This window comes from Pezoporus wallicus, unplaced genomic scaffold (genome assembly GCF_028554395.1).
Source record: "Pezoporus wallicus isolate ANWC-B61680 ecotype Strahan unplaced genomic scaffold, APGP_CSIRO_Pwel_v1 contig_12926, whole genome shotgun sequence".
Lineage (NCBI taxonomy): Eukaryota > Metazoa > Chordata > Aves > Psittaciformes > Psittacidae > Pezoporus > Pezoporus wallicus.
In genome coordinates this window covers 1-16,152 of record NW_026635277.1, presented here as the reverse complement: position 1 = coordinate 16,152, position 16,152 = coordinate 1, and the positions used below count along the sequence as shown (strand labels likewise).

The following is a 16,152-nucleotide window of genomic DNA, read 5'->3' as shown; positions in this document are numbered from 1 at the left end:
GGGGGATTTGCCCCCAAAAGGGGGAAATTGCCCCCAAAGGGGGAGGAATTCGCCCCCAAAGGGGGCATATTTGCCCCCATGGGGGGTATTTGTCCCCATGGGGGGGGGGATTTGCCCCCATGGGGGGGGGATTTGCCCCTATAGGGGGGGGGATTTGCCCCCATGGGGGTATTTGCCCCCAAAGGGGGAGTATTTGCCCCCATGGGGGGGGATTTGCCCCCAAAAAGGGGGAATTTGCCCCCAAAGGAGGGGGTATTTGCCCCCAATGGGGGGGTATGGGGGGTAACAAGGGGGGGGTCCTAGGTGCTCCTATGGGGGGCGCAAAAGCTGCCTGTTGCAGGCTAATGGGGGGAGGGAAGGGGAGGGGCTTAAGGGGTGGGAGGGGCTTAAAGGGTGGGGGGCGGAAGGATGGGAGGGTCAAGGAGTGGGAGGGGCTTGGGAAGGGGGAGGGGCTTAAGGCGGTTAGGGTGGGCTAAGTGGGTGGGAGGGCCTTAAGGGTGGGAGGAGCTTAAGGGAGGGGAGGGGGCTTAAGGGATAGGAGGGGTTTAAGGGGTGGGTGGGCCTTATGGGATGGGTGAGGCTTAACGGGTGGGAGGGGTTTAGGTGATAGGAGTGCCTGAAGTGGTGGGAGGGGTTTAAGGGGTGGGTGGGGCTTAAGCGGAGGGGTTTAAGGGAAGGGAGGGGCTTATGGGAGTGGGTGGAGCTTATTGGATGGGATGGCTTTAGGAGGGATGGGAGGAGCTTGAGGGGTGGGCGGGGCGAAAGGGCATGGGATGAGTTTAAGGAATGGGAGGCTTCCTCCCCCAGACACCATCTACGATGAGGATGAGGTGCTGCTGGCGCTGGCCGAGCAGTTGGGCACCTTCACCGCGCTCGTCGGGGGGCCCGAATACGTGCATTGCCTGCTGGTAGGGACCCAGCACCCATGGGTGCTATTGGGGTGGGGTGGGTGCCATTGGGGTGGGGTGGGTGCCATTGGGGTGGGTCGGGTGCCATTGGGGTGGGGTGGGTGCCATTGTGATGGGTGGGTGCCATTGGGGTGGGTTGGGTGCCATTGGGGTGGGTCGGGTGCCATTATGATGGGTGGGTGCCATTGGGGTGGGGTGGGTGCCATTGGGGTGGGTCGGGTGCCATTGGGGTGGGTCGGGTGCCATTGGGGTGGGTAGGGTGCCATTATGATGGGTGGGTGCCATTGGGTTGGGTCGGGTGCCATTGGGGTGGGTCGGGTGCCATTGGGGTGGGTAGGGTGCCATTATGATGGGTGGGTGCCATTGGGATGGGTTGGGTGCCATTGGGGTGGGTTGGGTGCCATTGGGTTGGATGCCATTTGGTGGCTTGGGTGCCATTGGGGTGGGTTGGGTGCCATTGGGGTGGGTCGGGTGCCATTGGGGTGGGTTGGGTGCCATTATGATGGGTGGGTGCCATTGGGTTGGGTTGGGTGCCATTGGGGTGGGGTGGGTGCCATTGGGATGGGTTGGTTGACCATTGGGATGGGTTGCTTGGCCATTGGGATGGGTTGGGTGCCATTGGGATGGGTTGGTTGACCATTGGGATGGGTTGCTTGGCTATTGGGATGGGTTTGGTGCCATTGGGATGGGTTGGTTGACCATTGGGATGGGTTGGGTGCCATTGGGATGGGTTGGGTGCCATTGGGGTGGGTTGGGTGCCATTGGGATGGGTTGGTTGGCCGTTGGGATAGGTTGGTTGACTATTGGGATGGGTTGGTTGGCCATTGGGATGGGTTGGTTGACCATTGGGATGGGTTGGGTGCCATTGGGATGGGTTGGTTGGCCATTGGGATGGGTTGGGTGCCATTGGGATGGGTTGGGTGCCATTGGGATGGGTTGGGTGCCATTGGGATGGGTTGCTTGACCATTGGGATGGCTTGGGTGCCGTTGAGCCCCCTTGAGTCCCATTGGATCCCCGTTGGGCCCCATTGGATCCCCATTGTGTGTCGTCATCCCCCTTCCTTGTGCTTTCAGCCCCCCCTGGAGAGCCTGGCCACGGTGGAGGAGACGGTGGTGCGGGACAAGGCGGTGGAGTCGCTGCGGGCCGTGTCCCACGAGCACGCCCCCCCCGACTTGGAGGGCCACTTCGTGCCCTTGGTCAAGCGCCTGGCGGGGGGGGATTGGTTCACGTCGCGCACCTCGGCCTGCGGGCTCTTCAGCGTCTGCTACCCCCGTGTCTCCAGCCCCGTCAAGGCCGAGCTGAGGCAGTGAGTGCCGTGGGGGGGGGGGGGGGGGTTTGAAAGGCATCTATGGCACCCCATAGGCTTTAGGTTGGGCCGTTGGGGTGTTAGGGGGTCAATGGGAGCCTCTAGGGTGGCCTCGACCCAACTGTGGTGGTCCCAACCCATCTTAGATGGTCCTCAAGGGCATCTGTGACATCCCATAGTCTTTAGGTTGGGCCGTTGGGGTGTTAGGGGGTCAATGGGAGCCTCTAGGGTGGCCTCGACCCAACCGTGGTGGTCCCAACCCATCTTAGATGGTCCTCAAGGGCATCTGTGACATCCCATTTCTTTAGGTTGGGCCATTGGAGTGTTAGGGGGTCAATGGGAGCCTCTAGGGTGGCCTCGACCCAACCGTGGTGGTCCCATCGCATCGTACGTGGTCCTCAAGGGCATCTATGGCATCCCATAGTCTTCATGTTGACCCTATAACCCATTATATGGTCCATAGGTTGGTCAGTGGGAGGCTATGGGTTGTCCTCGACCCAACTGTGGTGGTCCCGACCCATCTTAGATGGTCCTCAAGGGCATCTGTGACATCCCATAGTCTTTAGGTTGGGCCGTTGGGGTGTTAGGGGGTCAATGGGAGCCTCTAGGGCGGCCTCGACCCAACCATGGTGGTCCCATCGCATCGTACGTGGTCCTCAAGGGCATCTATGGCATCCCATAGTCTTCATGTTGACCCTATAACCCATTATATGGTCCATAGGTTGGTCAGTGGGAGGCTATGGGGTGTCCTCGACCCAACCGTGGTGGTCCCATTGCATCGTACGTGGTCCTCAAGGGCATCTATGGCATCCCATGGTCTTCATGTTGACCCTGTAACCCATTATATGGTCCATAGGTTGGTCAGTGGGAGGCTATGGGGTGTCCTCGACCCAACTGTGGTGGTCCCAACCCATCTTAGATGGTCCTCAAGGGCATCTGTGACATCCCATAGTCTTTAGGTTGGGCCGTTGGGGTGTTAGGGGGTCAATGGGAGCCTCTAGGGCGGCCTCGACCCAACTGTGGTGGTCCCATGGCATCGTACGTGGTTCTCAAGGGCATCTATGGCATCCCATAGTCTTCATGTTGACCCTATAACCCATTATGGGGTCCATAGGTTGGTCAGTGGGAGCCTGTAGGGTGGCCTCGACCCAACCGTGGTGGTCCCATCGCATCGTAGATGGCCTTCAAGGCCATCTATGGCATCCCATGGTCTTCATGTTGACCCTATAACCCATTATGGGGTCCATAGGTTGGTCAGTGGGAGGCTATGGGTTGTCCTCGACCCAACTGTGGTGGTCCCGACCCATCTTAGATGGTCCTCAAGGGCATCTGTGACATCCCATAGTCTTTAGGTTGGGCCGTTGGGGTGTTAGGGGGTCAGTGGGAGCCTCTAGGGTGGCCTCGACCCAACCGTGGTGGTCCCAACCCATCTTAGATGGTCCTCAAGGGCATCTGTGACATCCCATAGTCTTTAGGTTGGGCCGTTGGGGTGTTAGGGGGTCAGTGGGAGCCTCTAGGGTGGCCTCGACCCAACTGTGGTGGTCCCGACCCATCTTAGATGGTTCTCAAGGCCATCTATGGTACCCCATCCCCTCCTTTCCCATCCCTTTTATCCCATCCCTTTTATCCCATCCCATCCTTTCCCATCCCTTCTCTCCCATCCCATCCCATCCTTTCCCATGCCATCCTTTCCCATCCCATTCCTTCTCTCCCATCCCATCCCTTCTTTATCCCATCCCTTCTATCCCATCCCATCCCTCCCATCCCATCCCTTCTCTCCCATCCCATCCCTCCCATCCCATCCCTTCTCTCCCATCCCATTATCCCCTTATGCCATATCCCATTATCCCATATCCCGTTATATCCCATTATCCCGTTACCCCGTTATCCCATTATCCCATTACCCTGTTTTATCCCATATCCCATTATACCATACCCCGTTATCCCATATCCCATTATCCCATCATCCTGTTACCCTGTTATGCTGTTACCCTGTTACCTCATATCCCATTATCCCATTACCCCGTCATCCCATCATCCCATTACCCTGTTACCCCGTTATCCCATATCCCATTATCCCATTCCCGTTACCCCGTTACCCCATACCCCATTACCCCATTATCCCATATCCCGTTACCCCGTTATCCCATATCCCGTTACCCCGTTACCCCGTTATCCCGTTATCCCATATCCCGTTACCCCGTTATCCCATTATCCCATATCCCGTTACCCCGTTACCCTGTTATCCCATTATCCCATATCCCGTTACCCCGTTATCCCATTATCCCATATCCCGTTACCCCGTTACCCTGTTATCCCATTATCCCATATCCCGTTACCCCGTTATCCCAAATCCCGTTACCCCGTTATCCCATTATCCCGTATCCCATTACCCCGTTATCCCATTATCCCATATCCCGTTACCCCATATCCCATACCTGTTACCCCGTTATCCCGTTACCCCATATCCCGTTATCCCGTTATCGCATACCCCGTTATCCCATTATCCCATATCCCATTACCCCCATCCCGTTACCCCATACCCCGTTACCCTGTTACCCTGTTACCCCATATCCCGTTATCCCATATCCCGTTACCCGTTATCCCGTTATCCCATATCCCATTATCCCGCCGTCCCGCAGGTACTTCCGCACGCTGTGCTCCGACGACACGCCCATGGTGCGCCGCGCCGCCGCTTCCAAGCTTGGGGAATTCGCCAAGGTCCTGGAGCTCGAGCACGTCAAGAGCGAGATCATTCCCATGTTCTCCAGCCTGGCCTCCGACGAGCAGGTCCTGGCATTCCCTATGGAATACCCATTGGTCCCTATGGGATTCCCGTTATTCCCTATGGGATTCCCGTTATTCCCTATGGGATTCCCATCATTCCCTATGGAATTCCCATTGGTCCCTATGGGATTCCCGTTATTCCCTATGGGATTCCCATCATTCCCGATGGAATTCCCATTGGTCCCTATGGGATTCCCGTTATTCCCTATGGGATTCCCATCATTCCCTATGGAATACCCATTGGTCCCTATGGGATTCCCGTTATTCCCTGTGGGATTCCCGTCATTCCCTGTGGGATTCCCGTCATTCCCTATGGAATTCCCATTATTCCCTATGGGATTCCCGTTATTCCCTATGGGATTCCCATCATTCCCTATGGAATTCCCATTGGTCCCTATGGGATTCCCGTTATTCCCTATGGGATTCCCGTTATTCCCTATGGGATTCCCATCATTCTGTATGGAATACCCATTGGTCCCTATGGGATTCCCGTTATTCCCTATGGGATTCCCATCATTCCCGATGGAATTCCCATTGGTCCCTATGGGATTCCCGTTATTCCCTATGGGATTCCCGTTATTCCCTATGGGATTCCCATCATTCTGTATGGAATACCCATTGGTCCCTATGGGATTCCCGTTATTCCCTATGGGATTCCCATCATTCCCGATGGAATTCCCATTGGTCCCTATGGGATTCCCGTTATTCCCTATGGGATTCCCATCATTCCCTATGGAATTCCCATTGGTCCCTATGGGATTCCCGTCATTCTCCATAGAATTCCTGTTACTCCCTATGGGATTCCCATCATTCCCGATGGAATTCCCATTGGTCCCTATGGGATTCCCGTTATTCCCTATGGGATTCCCATCATTCCCTATGGAATACCCATTGGTCCCTATGGGATTCCCATTGGTCCCTATGGGATTCCCATTATTCACTATGGGATTCCCATCATTCCCTATGGAATACCCATTGGTCCCTATGGAATTCCCATTATTCACTATGGGATTCCCATCATTCCCTATGGAATACCCATTGGTCCCTATGGGATTCCCATTATTCACTATTGAATTCCCATCATTCCCTATGGAATTCCTGTTATTGCCTATGGAATTCCTATTGTACCCCATGGGATTCCCATTATTCCCCATGGGATTCCCGTTATTCCCTATGGAATTCCCGTTATTCCCCATAGATTTCCCATTGTTCCCAACGGAATTCCAGTTATTTCCTAGGGAATTCCATCATTCCCTATGGAATTCCCGTTATTCCCTATGGATTTCCCGTTATTCCCATGGAATTCCCGTCAATCCCTATGGAATTCCCATCATTCCCTATGGGATTCCCGTTATTCCCTGTGGGATTCCTGTCATTCCCTATGGGATTCCCATTGTTTCCTACGGAATTCCTGTTATTCCCCATGGAATTCCCATCATTCCCTATGGGATTCCCGTTATTCCCTGTGGGATTCCCGTCATTCCCTATGGGATTCCCATTGTTTCCTATGGAATTCCTGTTACTCCCCATGGAATTCCCATCATTCCCTATGGAATTCCCATTATTCCCTGTGGAATTCCCATTGTTCCCCATGGAATTCCCATTCTTCCCCATGGGATCCCCATCATTCCCTATTGGATCCCCATCATTCCCTATGGAATACCTTATGCAATCCCCATCAATCCCTATGGGACCATTCCTTGTGTGATTCCCTATGGCATTCTCTATAGCATCATTCTCTAGGTGATTCCCTATGTGTCCCTGTGGGATTCCCAGTGTGATTCCCAATGGATCCCTGTGTAATTCCCCATGTGATTCTCTGTGGGATTCCCTATGGGACCATTCCCAATGGATCCCTATGTGATTCCCAATGGATCCCTATATGATTCCCTAGGTGATTCCCTATTTAGCCCTATATGATTCCCAGTGGATCCCTATGGGATTCCTTATGGGACCGTTCCCTATGGGATTCCCTATGTATCCCTATGTGATTCCCAATGGATCCCTATGGGATTCCTCATGGGATTCCCAATGGATCCCTATGTGATTCCCTCTATGATTCCCTATGGGATTCCCTATGGGACCATGCCGTATTTGAGTCCCTCTGTATCCCTATGTGTTTCCCTATGCATCCCTATGTGTTTCCCAATGGATCCCTCTGTGTTTCCCAATGCATCCCTATGTGTTTCCCAATGGATCCCTATGTGATTCCCTATGGATTCCTATGGGACCATTCCCTATGTGTTTCCCAGTGCATCCCTATGTGTTTCCCTATGGGACCCTTCCCAATGGATCCCAATGGATCACTCCCAATGCATCTCTATGGGACCCTTCCCAATGCATCCCAATGGATCGATCCCAATGGATCCCAATGGATCATTCTCAATGCATCACAATGGATCGATCCCAATGGATGGATCCCAATGGATCCCAATGTGATTCCCCCCCTGCAGGTCTCGGTGCGGCTGCTGGCGGTGGAGGCGTGTGTGAGCATCGCGCAGCTGCTGCCGCAGGGCCCTCCCTATGGGACCCTTCCCAATGCATCCCAATGGAGCGATCCCAATGGATCCCAATGGATCGATCCCAATGCATCCCAATGGAGCGATCCCAATGGATCCCAATGGATCGATCCCAATGGATCCCAATGGATCGATCCCAATGGATCCCAATGGATCATTCTCAATGGATCCCAATGGATCGATCCCAATGCATCCCAATGGATCCCAATGGATCATTCTCAATGGATCCCAATGGATCGATCCCAATGGATCGATCCCAATTTATCAATCCCAATGGATCATTCTCAATGGATCCCAATGGATCGATCCCAATTGATCCCAATGTGATTCCCAATGGATCCCAATGGATCGATCCCAATGGATCGATCCCAATGCATCTCAATTTATCGATCCCAATGGATCCCAATGGATCGATCCCAATGGATCGATCCCAATGGATCATTCTCAGTGGATCCCAATGGATCGATCCCAATGCATCCCAACGGATCGATCCCAATGGATCATTCTCAATGGATCCCAATGTGATTCCCAATGGATCCCAATGTGATTCCCCCCCTGCAGGACTCGGTGCGGCTGCTGGCGGTGGAGGCGTGCGTGAGCATCGCGCAGCTGCTGCCGCAGGGCCCTCCCTATGGGACCCTTCCCAATGCATCCCAATGGAGCGATCCCAATGGATCCCAATGGATCGATCCCAATGCATCCCAATGGATCGATCCCACTGGATCCCAATGGATGGATCCCAATGGATCCCAATGTGATTCCCCCCCTGCAGGACTCGGTGCGGCTGCTGGCGGTGGAGGCGTGCGTGAGCATCGCGCAGCTGCTGCCGCAGGAGGAGCTGGAGGCGCTGGTGCTGCCCACGCTGCGGCAGGCGGCCGAGGACAAGTCCTGGCGGGTGCGGTACATGGTGGCCGACAAGTTCACCGAGGTCAGTGACGTCAGCGGTGACGTCATCAACCGCGTCATCAATGGGGTCATCGATGGGGAGCAATGGGAGCATCAACGGGGTCATCAATGGGGTCAGTGGGGAGCAATGGGGTCATCAATGGGGTCATCAATGGGGTCATCAATGGGGAGCAATGGGAGCATCAATGGGGTCATCAATGGGGAGCAATGGGAGCATCAATGGGGTCATCAATGGGGAGCAATGGGGTCGTCAATGGGGTCATCAATGGGGTCATCGATGGGGAGCAATGGGAGCATCAATGGGGTCATCAATGGGGTCATCGATGGGGAGCAATGGGAGCATCAATGGGGTCATCAATGGGGAGCAATGGGAGCATCAATGGGGTCATCAGTGGGGAGCAATGGGAGCATCAATGGGGGAGGAATGGGAGAGCATCAATGGTGGCCGACAAGTTCACCGAGGTCAGTGACGTCATCGGTGACGTCATCAACCGCGTCATCAATGGGGTCATCGATGGGGAGCAATGGGAGCATCAACGGGGTCATCGATGGGGAGCAATGGGAGCATCAATGGGGTCATCAATGGGGTCATCGATGGGGAGCGATGGGAGCATCAATGGGGTCATCAGTGGGGAGCAATGGGGTCATCAATGGGGTCATCAATGGGAGCATCAATGGGGTCATCAGTGGGGAGCAATGGGAGCATCAATGGGGTCATCAATGGGGTCATCAATGGGGTCATCAATGGGGAGCAATGGGGTCATCAATGGGGTCATCAATGGGGTCATCAATGGGGAGCAATGGGAGCATCAATGGGGTCATCAGTGGGGAGCAATGGGGTCATCAATGGGGAGCAATGGGGTCATCAATGGGGAGCAATGGGAGCATCAATGGGGTCATCAATGGGGAGCAATGGGGTCATCAATGGGGAGCAATGGGAGCATCAATGGGGTCATCAATGGGGAGCAATGGGAGCATCAATGGGGGAGGAATGGGAGAGCATCAATGGTGGCCGACAAGTTCACCGAGGTCAGTGACGTCAGCGGTGACGTCATCAACCGCGTCATCAATGGGGTCATCGATGGGGAGCAATGGGAGCATCAATGGGGTCATCGATGGGGTCATCAATGGGGAGCAATGGGGTCATCGATGGGGAGCAATGGGAGCATCAATGGGGTCATCAGTGGGGTCATCAATGGGGTCATCGATGGGGAGCAATGGGAGCATCAATGGGGTCATCAGTGGGGTCATCAATGGGGTCATCGATGGGGAGCAATGGGAGCATCAATGGGGTCATCAGTGGGGAGCAATGGGAACATCAATGGGGTCATCAATGGGGAGCAATGGGGTCATCGATGGGGTCATCAATGGGGAGCAATGGGGTAACAAGGGGGGAAATGGGAGAGCATCAATGGGGCAGCAATGGGAACATCAGTGGGGCAGCAATGGGAACATCAGTGGGGCTCAATGGGAACATCAATGGGGCTCAATGGGAACATCAATGGGGCTCAATGGGAACATCAGTGGGGCTCAATGGGGACATCAATGGGAACATCAGTGGGGCTCAATGGGAACTCAATGGGGCTCAATGGGAACATCAGTGGGGCTCAATAGGAACATCAATGGGGCTCAATGGGGACATCAATGGGAACATCAATGGGGCAGCAATGGGAACATCAATGGGGCTCAGTGGGAACATCAATGGGGCTCAGTGGGGCAGCAATGGGGCTCAATAGGAACATCAGTGGGGCAGCAATGGGAACATCAGTGGGGCTCAATGGGAACATCAATGGGGCTCAATGGGGACATCAATGGGAACATCAGTGGGGCTCAATGGGAACTCAATGGGGCTCAATGGGAACATCAGTGGGGCTCAATAGGAACATCAATGGGGCTCAATGGGGACATCAATGGGAACATCAGTGGGGCTCAATGGGAACATCAATGGGGCAGCAATGGGAACATCAATGGGGCTCAATAGGAACATCAATGGGGCAGCAATGGGAACATCAATGGGGCTCAATGGGAACATCAATGGGGCTCAATGGGAACATCAATGGGGCTCAGTGGGGCAGCAATGGGGCTCAATGGGAACATCAATGGGGCTCAGTGGGGCAGCAATGGGGCTCAATAGGAACATCAGTGGGGCTCAATGGGAACATCAATGGGGCAGCAATGGGAACATCAATGGGGCTCAATGGGAACATAAATGGGGCTCAATGGGAACATCAATGGGGCTCAGTGGGGCAGCAATGGGGCTCAATGGGAACATCAATGGGGCTCAGTGGGGCAGCAATGGGGCTCAATGGGAACATCAATGGGGCTCAATAGGAACATCAGTGGGGCTCAATGGGAACATAAATGGGGCTCAATGGGAACATCAATGGGGCAGCAATGGGACCATCAATGGGGCTCAATGGGAACATCAATGGGGCAGCAATGGGACCATCAATGGGGCTCAATGGGAACATCAATGGGGCTCAATGGGAACATCAATGGGGCTCAATGGGAACATCAATGGGGCTCAATGGGAACATCAATGGGGCAGCAATGGGACCATCAATGGGGCTCAATGGGAACATCAATGGGGCTCAGTGGGAACATCAATGGGGCTCAGTGGGGCAGCAATGGCAACATCAGTGGGGCACTGTGGGGCTCTACCTCTCTCCAGTGCTCCCCTACTTGCTCCCATTGGATGCCCCCTTTGGGTGTGGGTCCCGCGCCCCACATCTATGGGGCAGGACCCATTGAACCCCCTTCCTGCCCCATAGCTCCAGCGCGCCGTGGGGCCGGAGATCACCAAGAGCGACCTGGTCGGGGCCTTCCAGAGCCTCATGAAGGACTGCGAGGCCGAGGTGCGGGCGGCTGCGTCCCATAAGGTCAAAGGTGAGCCCCATAGCGACCCATAGCGACCCATAGAGAGCCATAGGGACCCATAGAGACCCATAGAGAGCCATAGGGACCCATAGCGACCCATAGAGAGCCATAGAGACCACATAGAGAACCCATAGAGAAGCGATAGCGACCCATAGAGACCCCATAGAGAGCCATAGGGACCCATAGAGACCCATAGAGAGCCATAGGGACCCATAGAGACCCATAGAGACCCATAGAGAGCCATAGAGAGCCATAGGGACCCATAGCGACCCATAGAGACCCCATAGGGACCCATAGAGACCCATAGAGACCCCATAGGGACCCATAGCAACCCATAGAGACCCATAGAGAGCCCATAGGGACCCATAGAGACCCATAGAGACCAATAGTGACCCATAGAGAACCCATAAGGACCCATAGAGACCCATAGGGACCCATAGTGACCCATAGAGACCACATAGTGACTCACAGGGACCCATAGAGACCCCATAGAGACCCACAGAGACCCGTAGGGACCCATAGAAACCCCATAGAGACCCCATAGAGGCCCCATAGAAACCCATAGAGAGCCCATAGGGACCCATAGAGACCCATAGGGACCCATAGTGACCCATAGAGGCCACATAGTGACCCACAGGGACCCATAGAGACCCATAGAGACCCATAGAGAACCCATAGAGACCCACAGAGACCCATAGAGACGAATGGAGAACCCATAGAAACCCCATAGGGACTCACAGAGACCCATAGGGACCCATAGAGACCCCATGGGGACCCATAGAGACCCCACAGAGACCCATAGAGACAAATAAGGACCCATAAAGACCCCATAGAGACCCCACAGAGACCCATAGAGACACATAAGGACCCATAGAGACCCCATAGAGACCCCGTAGAGCCCCATAGGGAGCCCATGGAAGGCCCTTCCTGCCCCATAGCCGCCCCACATATCCTTATCCCTGCAGAGTTCTGCGAGAACCTGGCCCCCGACTGCCGCGAGGCCGTGATCATGGGGCAGATCCTGCCCTGCATCAAGGTAAGGCGCCCTATGGGGCACCCCATAGCGCGCTATGGGGCACCCTATGGGACATGCTATGGGGCAGCCTTGGGGGGGGGGGGGGGGGGAGGATGGGATGGGGACCCTCTAGGGCACTTGGGGGTTGGAGGGTGCTGGGACGTGATGGGGTGCTATGGGGTGTCCTCGCACCCATGGGTGCCCCATTGATGCTGCCCCACTGATGATGCCCCATTGATGCTGCCCCATTGCTGCCCCACTGCCGCCCCACTGATGCCACCTCATTGCTGCCCCGTTGATTCCCCATTGCTGCCGCATTGATTCCCCACTGCCTCCCCATTGCTGCCCCACTGCTGCCCCATTGATTCCCCATTGATTCCCCATTGATTCCCCACTGCCTCCCCATTGCTGCCCCACTGCTGCCCCATTGATTCCCCATTGATTCCCCACTGCCACCCCACTGCTGCCTCACTGCTGCCCCATTGATTCCCCATTGCCACCCCATTGCTGCCCCACTGCTGCCCCATTGATTCCCCATTGATTCCCCACTGCCACCCCATTGCTGCCCCATTGATTCCCCATTGCCACCCCATTGCTGCCCCACTGCTGCCCCATTGATTCCCCATTGATTCCCCATTGCCACCCCATTGATTCCCCATTGCCACCCCATTGATTCCCCATTGATTCCCCATTGATTCCCCATTGCCACCCCATTGATTCCCCATTGCTGCCCCATTGCTGCCCCATTGCTGCCCCATTGATTCCCCATTGCTACCCCATTGATTCCCCATTGATTCCCCATTGATTCCCCATTGCTGCCCCATTGCCACCCCATTGATTCCCCATTGCCACCCCATTGATTCCCCATTGCTGCCCCATTGCTGCCCCATTGATTCCCCATTGATTCCCCATTGCCGCCCCATTGATTCCCCATTGCCGCCCCATTGATTCCCCCCTGCTGCCCCATTGATTCCCCATTGATTCCCCATTGCCACCCCATTGATTCCCCATTGATTCCCCATTGCCACCCCATCGATTCCCCATTGCTGCCCCATTGCCACCCCATTGATTCCCCATTGATTCCCCATTGCCATCCCATTGCTGCCCCATGGATTCCCCACTGTCATCCCATTGCTGTCCCATTGATTCCCCATTGCTGCCCCACTGCTGCCCCACTGCCACCCCATTGATTCCCCATTGATTCCCCACTGCTGCCCCACTGCTGCCCCATTGATTCCCCATTGCTGCCCCATTGATTCCCCACTGCTGCCCCACTGCTGCCCCATTGATTCCCCATTGATTCCCCATTGATTCCCCATTGATTCCCCATTGATTCCCCATTGCCGCCCCATTGATTCCCCATTGATTCCCCATTGATTCCCCATTGATTCCCCATTGCCACCCCATTGATTCCCCACTGCTGCCCCACTGCTGCCCCATTGCTGCCCCATTGATTCCCCATTGATTCCCCATTGATTCCCCCCTGCCGCCCCACTGCTGCCCCATGCCCCATTGATTCCCCGTTGATTCCCCATTGCTGCCCCACTGCTGCCCCATTGATTCCCCATTGATTGATTCCCCATTGATTCCCCATTGATTCCCCATTGATTCCCCCCTGCCGCCCCACTGCTGCCCCATTGATTCCCCACTGCTGCCCCATTGATTCCCCATTGATTCCCCATTGATTCCCCATTGATTCCCCATTGCCTCCCCATTGATTCCCCACTGCTGCCCCACTGCTGCCCCATTGCTGCCCCATTGATTCCCCATTGATTCCCCATTGATTCCCCCCTGCCGCCCCACTGCTGCCCCATTGATTCCCCGTTGATTCCCCATTGCTGCCCCACTGCTGCCCCATTGATTCCCCATTGATTCCCCATTGATTCCCCATTGATTCCCCATTGATTCCCCATTGATTCCCCCCTGCCGCCCCACTGCTGCCCCATTGATTCCCCACTGCTGCCCCACTGCTGCCCCATTGATTCCCCATTGATTCCCCATTGCTGCCCCACTGCTGCCCCACTTCTGCCCCATTGATTCCCCATTGATTCCCCACTGCTGCCCCACTGCTGCCCCATTGATTCCCCATTGATTCCCCATTGCTGCCCCATTGATTCCCCATTGATTCCCCATTGATTCCCCACTGCTGCCCCACTGCTGCCCCATTGATTCCCCATTGATTCCCCATTGATTCCCCATTGATTCCCCACTGCTGCCCCACTGCTGCCCCATTGATTCCCCATTGATTCCCCATTGATTCCCCATTGCCACCCCACTGCTGCCCCATTGATTCCCCATTGCCACCCCATTGCCACCCCATTGATTCCCCATTGATTCCCCATTGATTCCCCATTGATTCCCCCCTGCCGCCCCACTGCTGCCCCACTGCTGCCCCATTGATTCCCCATTGATTCCCCATTGATTCCCCATTGATTCCCCATTGATTCCCCCCTGCCGCCCCACTGCTGCCCCATTGATTCCCCATTGATTCCCCATTGCTGCCCCACTGCTGCCCCATTGATTCCCCATTGATTCCCCATTGATTCCCCATTGATTCCCCACTGCTGCCCCACTGCTGCCCCATTGATTCCCCATTGATTCCCCATTGATTCCCCATTGATTCCCCATTGATTCCCCACTGCTGCCCCACTGCTGCCCCATTGATTCCCCATTGATTCCCCATTGCTGCCCCACTGCTGCCCCATTGATTCCCCATTGATTCCCCATTGATTCCCCATTGCTGCCCCACTGCTGCCCCACTTCTGCCCCACTGCCGCCCCCCAGGAGCTGGTGTCAGACGCCAACCAGCACGTGAAGTCGGCGCTGGCCTCGGTCATCATGGGCCTCTCGCCCATCCTGGGCAAGGACAACACCGTGGAGCATCTCCTGCCCCTCTTCCTGGCCCAGCTCAAGGACGAGGTGGGGCCCATGGGGGGCGCTATGGGGCGGCTATGGGGCAGTGGGGGGGCTATGGGGTGGCTATGGGGCAGTGGGGGTCAATGGGGTGGCTATGGGGCAGTGGGGGGGCTATGGGGTGGCTATGGGGCAGTGGGGGGGCTATGGGGTGGCTATGGGGCAGTGGGGGGGTCAATGGGGTGGCTATGGGGCAGTGGGGGGGCTATGGGGTGGCTATGGGGTGGCTATGGGGCAATGGGGTGGCTATGGGGCAGTGGGGGGAGGGCTATGGGGTGGCTATGGGGCAGTGGGGGGGCTATGGGGTGGCTATGGGGCAGTGGGGGTCAATGGGGTGGCTATGGGGCAGTGGGGGGAGGGCTATGGGGTGGCTATGGGGCAGTGGGGGGGGCAATGGGGTGGCTATGGGGCAGTGGGGGGGTGGGGTGGCTATGGGGCAGTGGGGGGGTCAGTGGGTGGCTGTGGGGCAGTGGAGGGGGCAGTGGGGGGGTCAATGGGGTGGCTATGGGGTGGCTATGGGGTAGTGGGGGGGTCAATGGGGGGGCTATGGGGCAGTGGGGGGGTCAATGGGGCGGCTTTGGGGTGGCTATGGGGCGGCTATGGGGTGGCTATGGGGCAGTGGGGGGGTCAATGGGGTGGCTATGGGGCAGTGGGGGGGTCAATGGGGTGGCTATGGGGTGGCTATGGGGCAGTGGGGGGGCTATGGGGTAGTGCGGGGGTCAATGGGGCAGTGGGGTGGCTATGGGGCAGTGGGGGGGGGCTATGGGAGGCTATGGGGTGGCTATGGGGTGGCTATGGGGCGCTATGGGGTGGCTATGGGGCAGTGGGGGGGCTATGGGGTGGCTATGGGGCAGTGGGGGTCAAAGGGGTGGCTATGGGGCAGTGGGGGGGGGGGAATGGGGTGGCTATGGGGCTATGGG

The 16,152-nt window shown here is 56.1% G+C and overlaps 1 protein-coding gene across 1 annotated transcript; it reads left to right on the top strand.

Moving 5' to 3' along the window:
• Positions 1 to 773: 773 nt before the first annotated feature.
• On the top strand, positions 774 to 15,254 carry PPP2R1A (protein phosphatase 2 scaffold subunit Aalpha; the record flags this gene model as incomplete). Its single annotated transcript, XM_057416427.1, has 7 exons — positions 774 to 908; positions 1,983 to 2,215; positions 4,858 to 5,005; positions 8,294 to 8,449; positions 11,199 to 11,313; positions 12,270 to 12,340; positions 15,104 to 15,254. Coding segments are annotated over exons 1-7 (1,009 nt in total), but the record flags the coding sequence as incomplete, so codon positions are not given.
• Between the last annotated feature and the right edge of the window lie 898 nt (positions 15,255 to 16,152).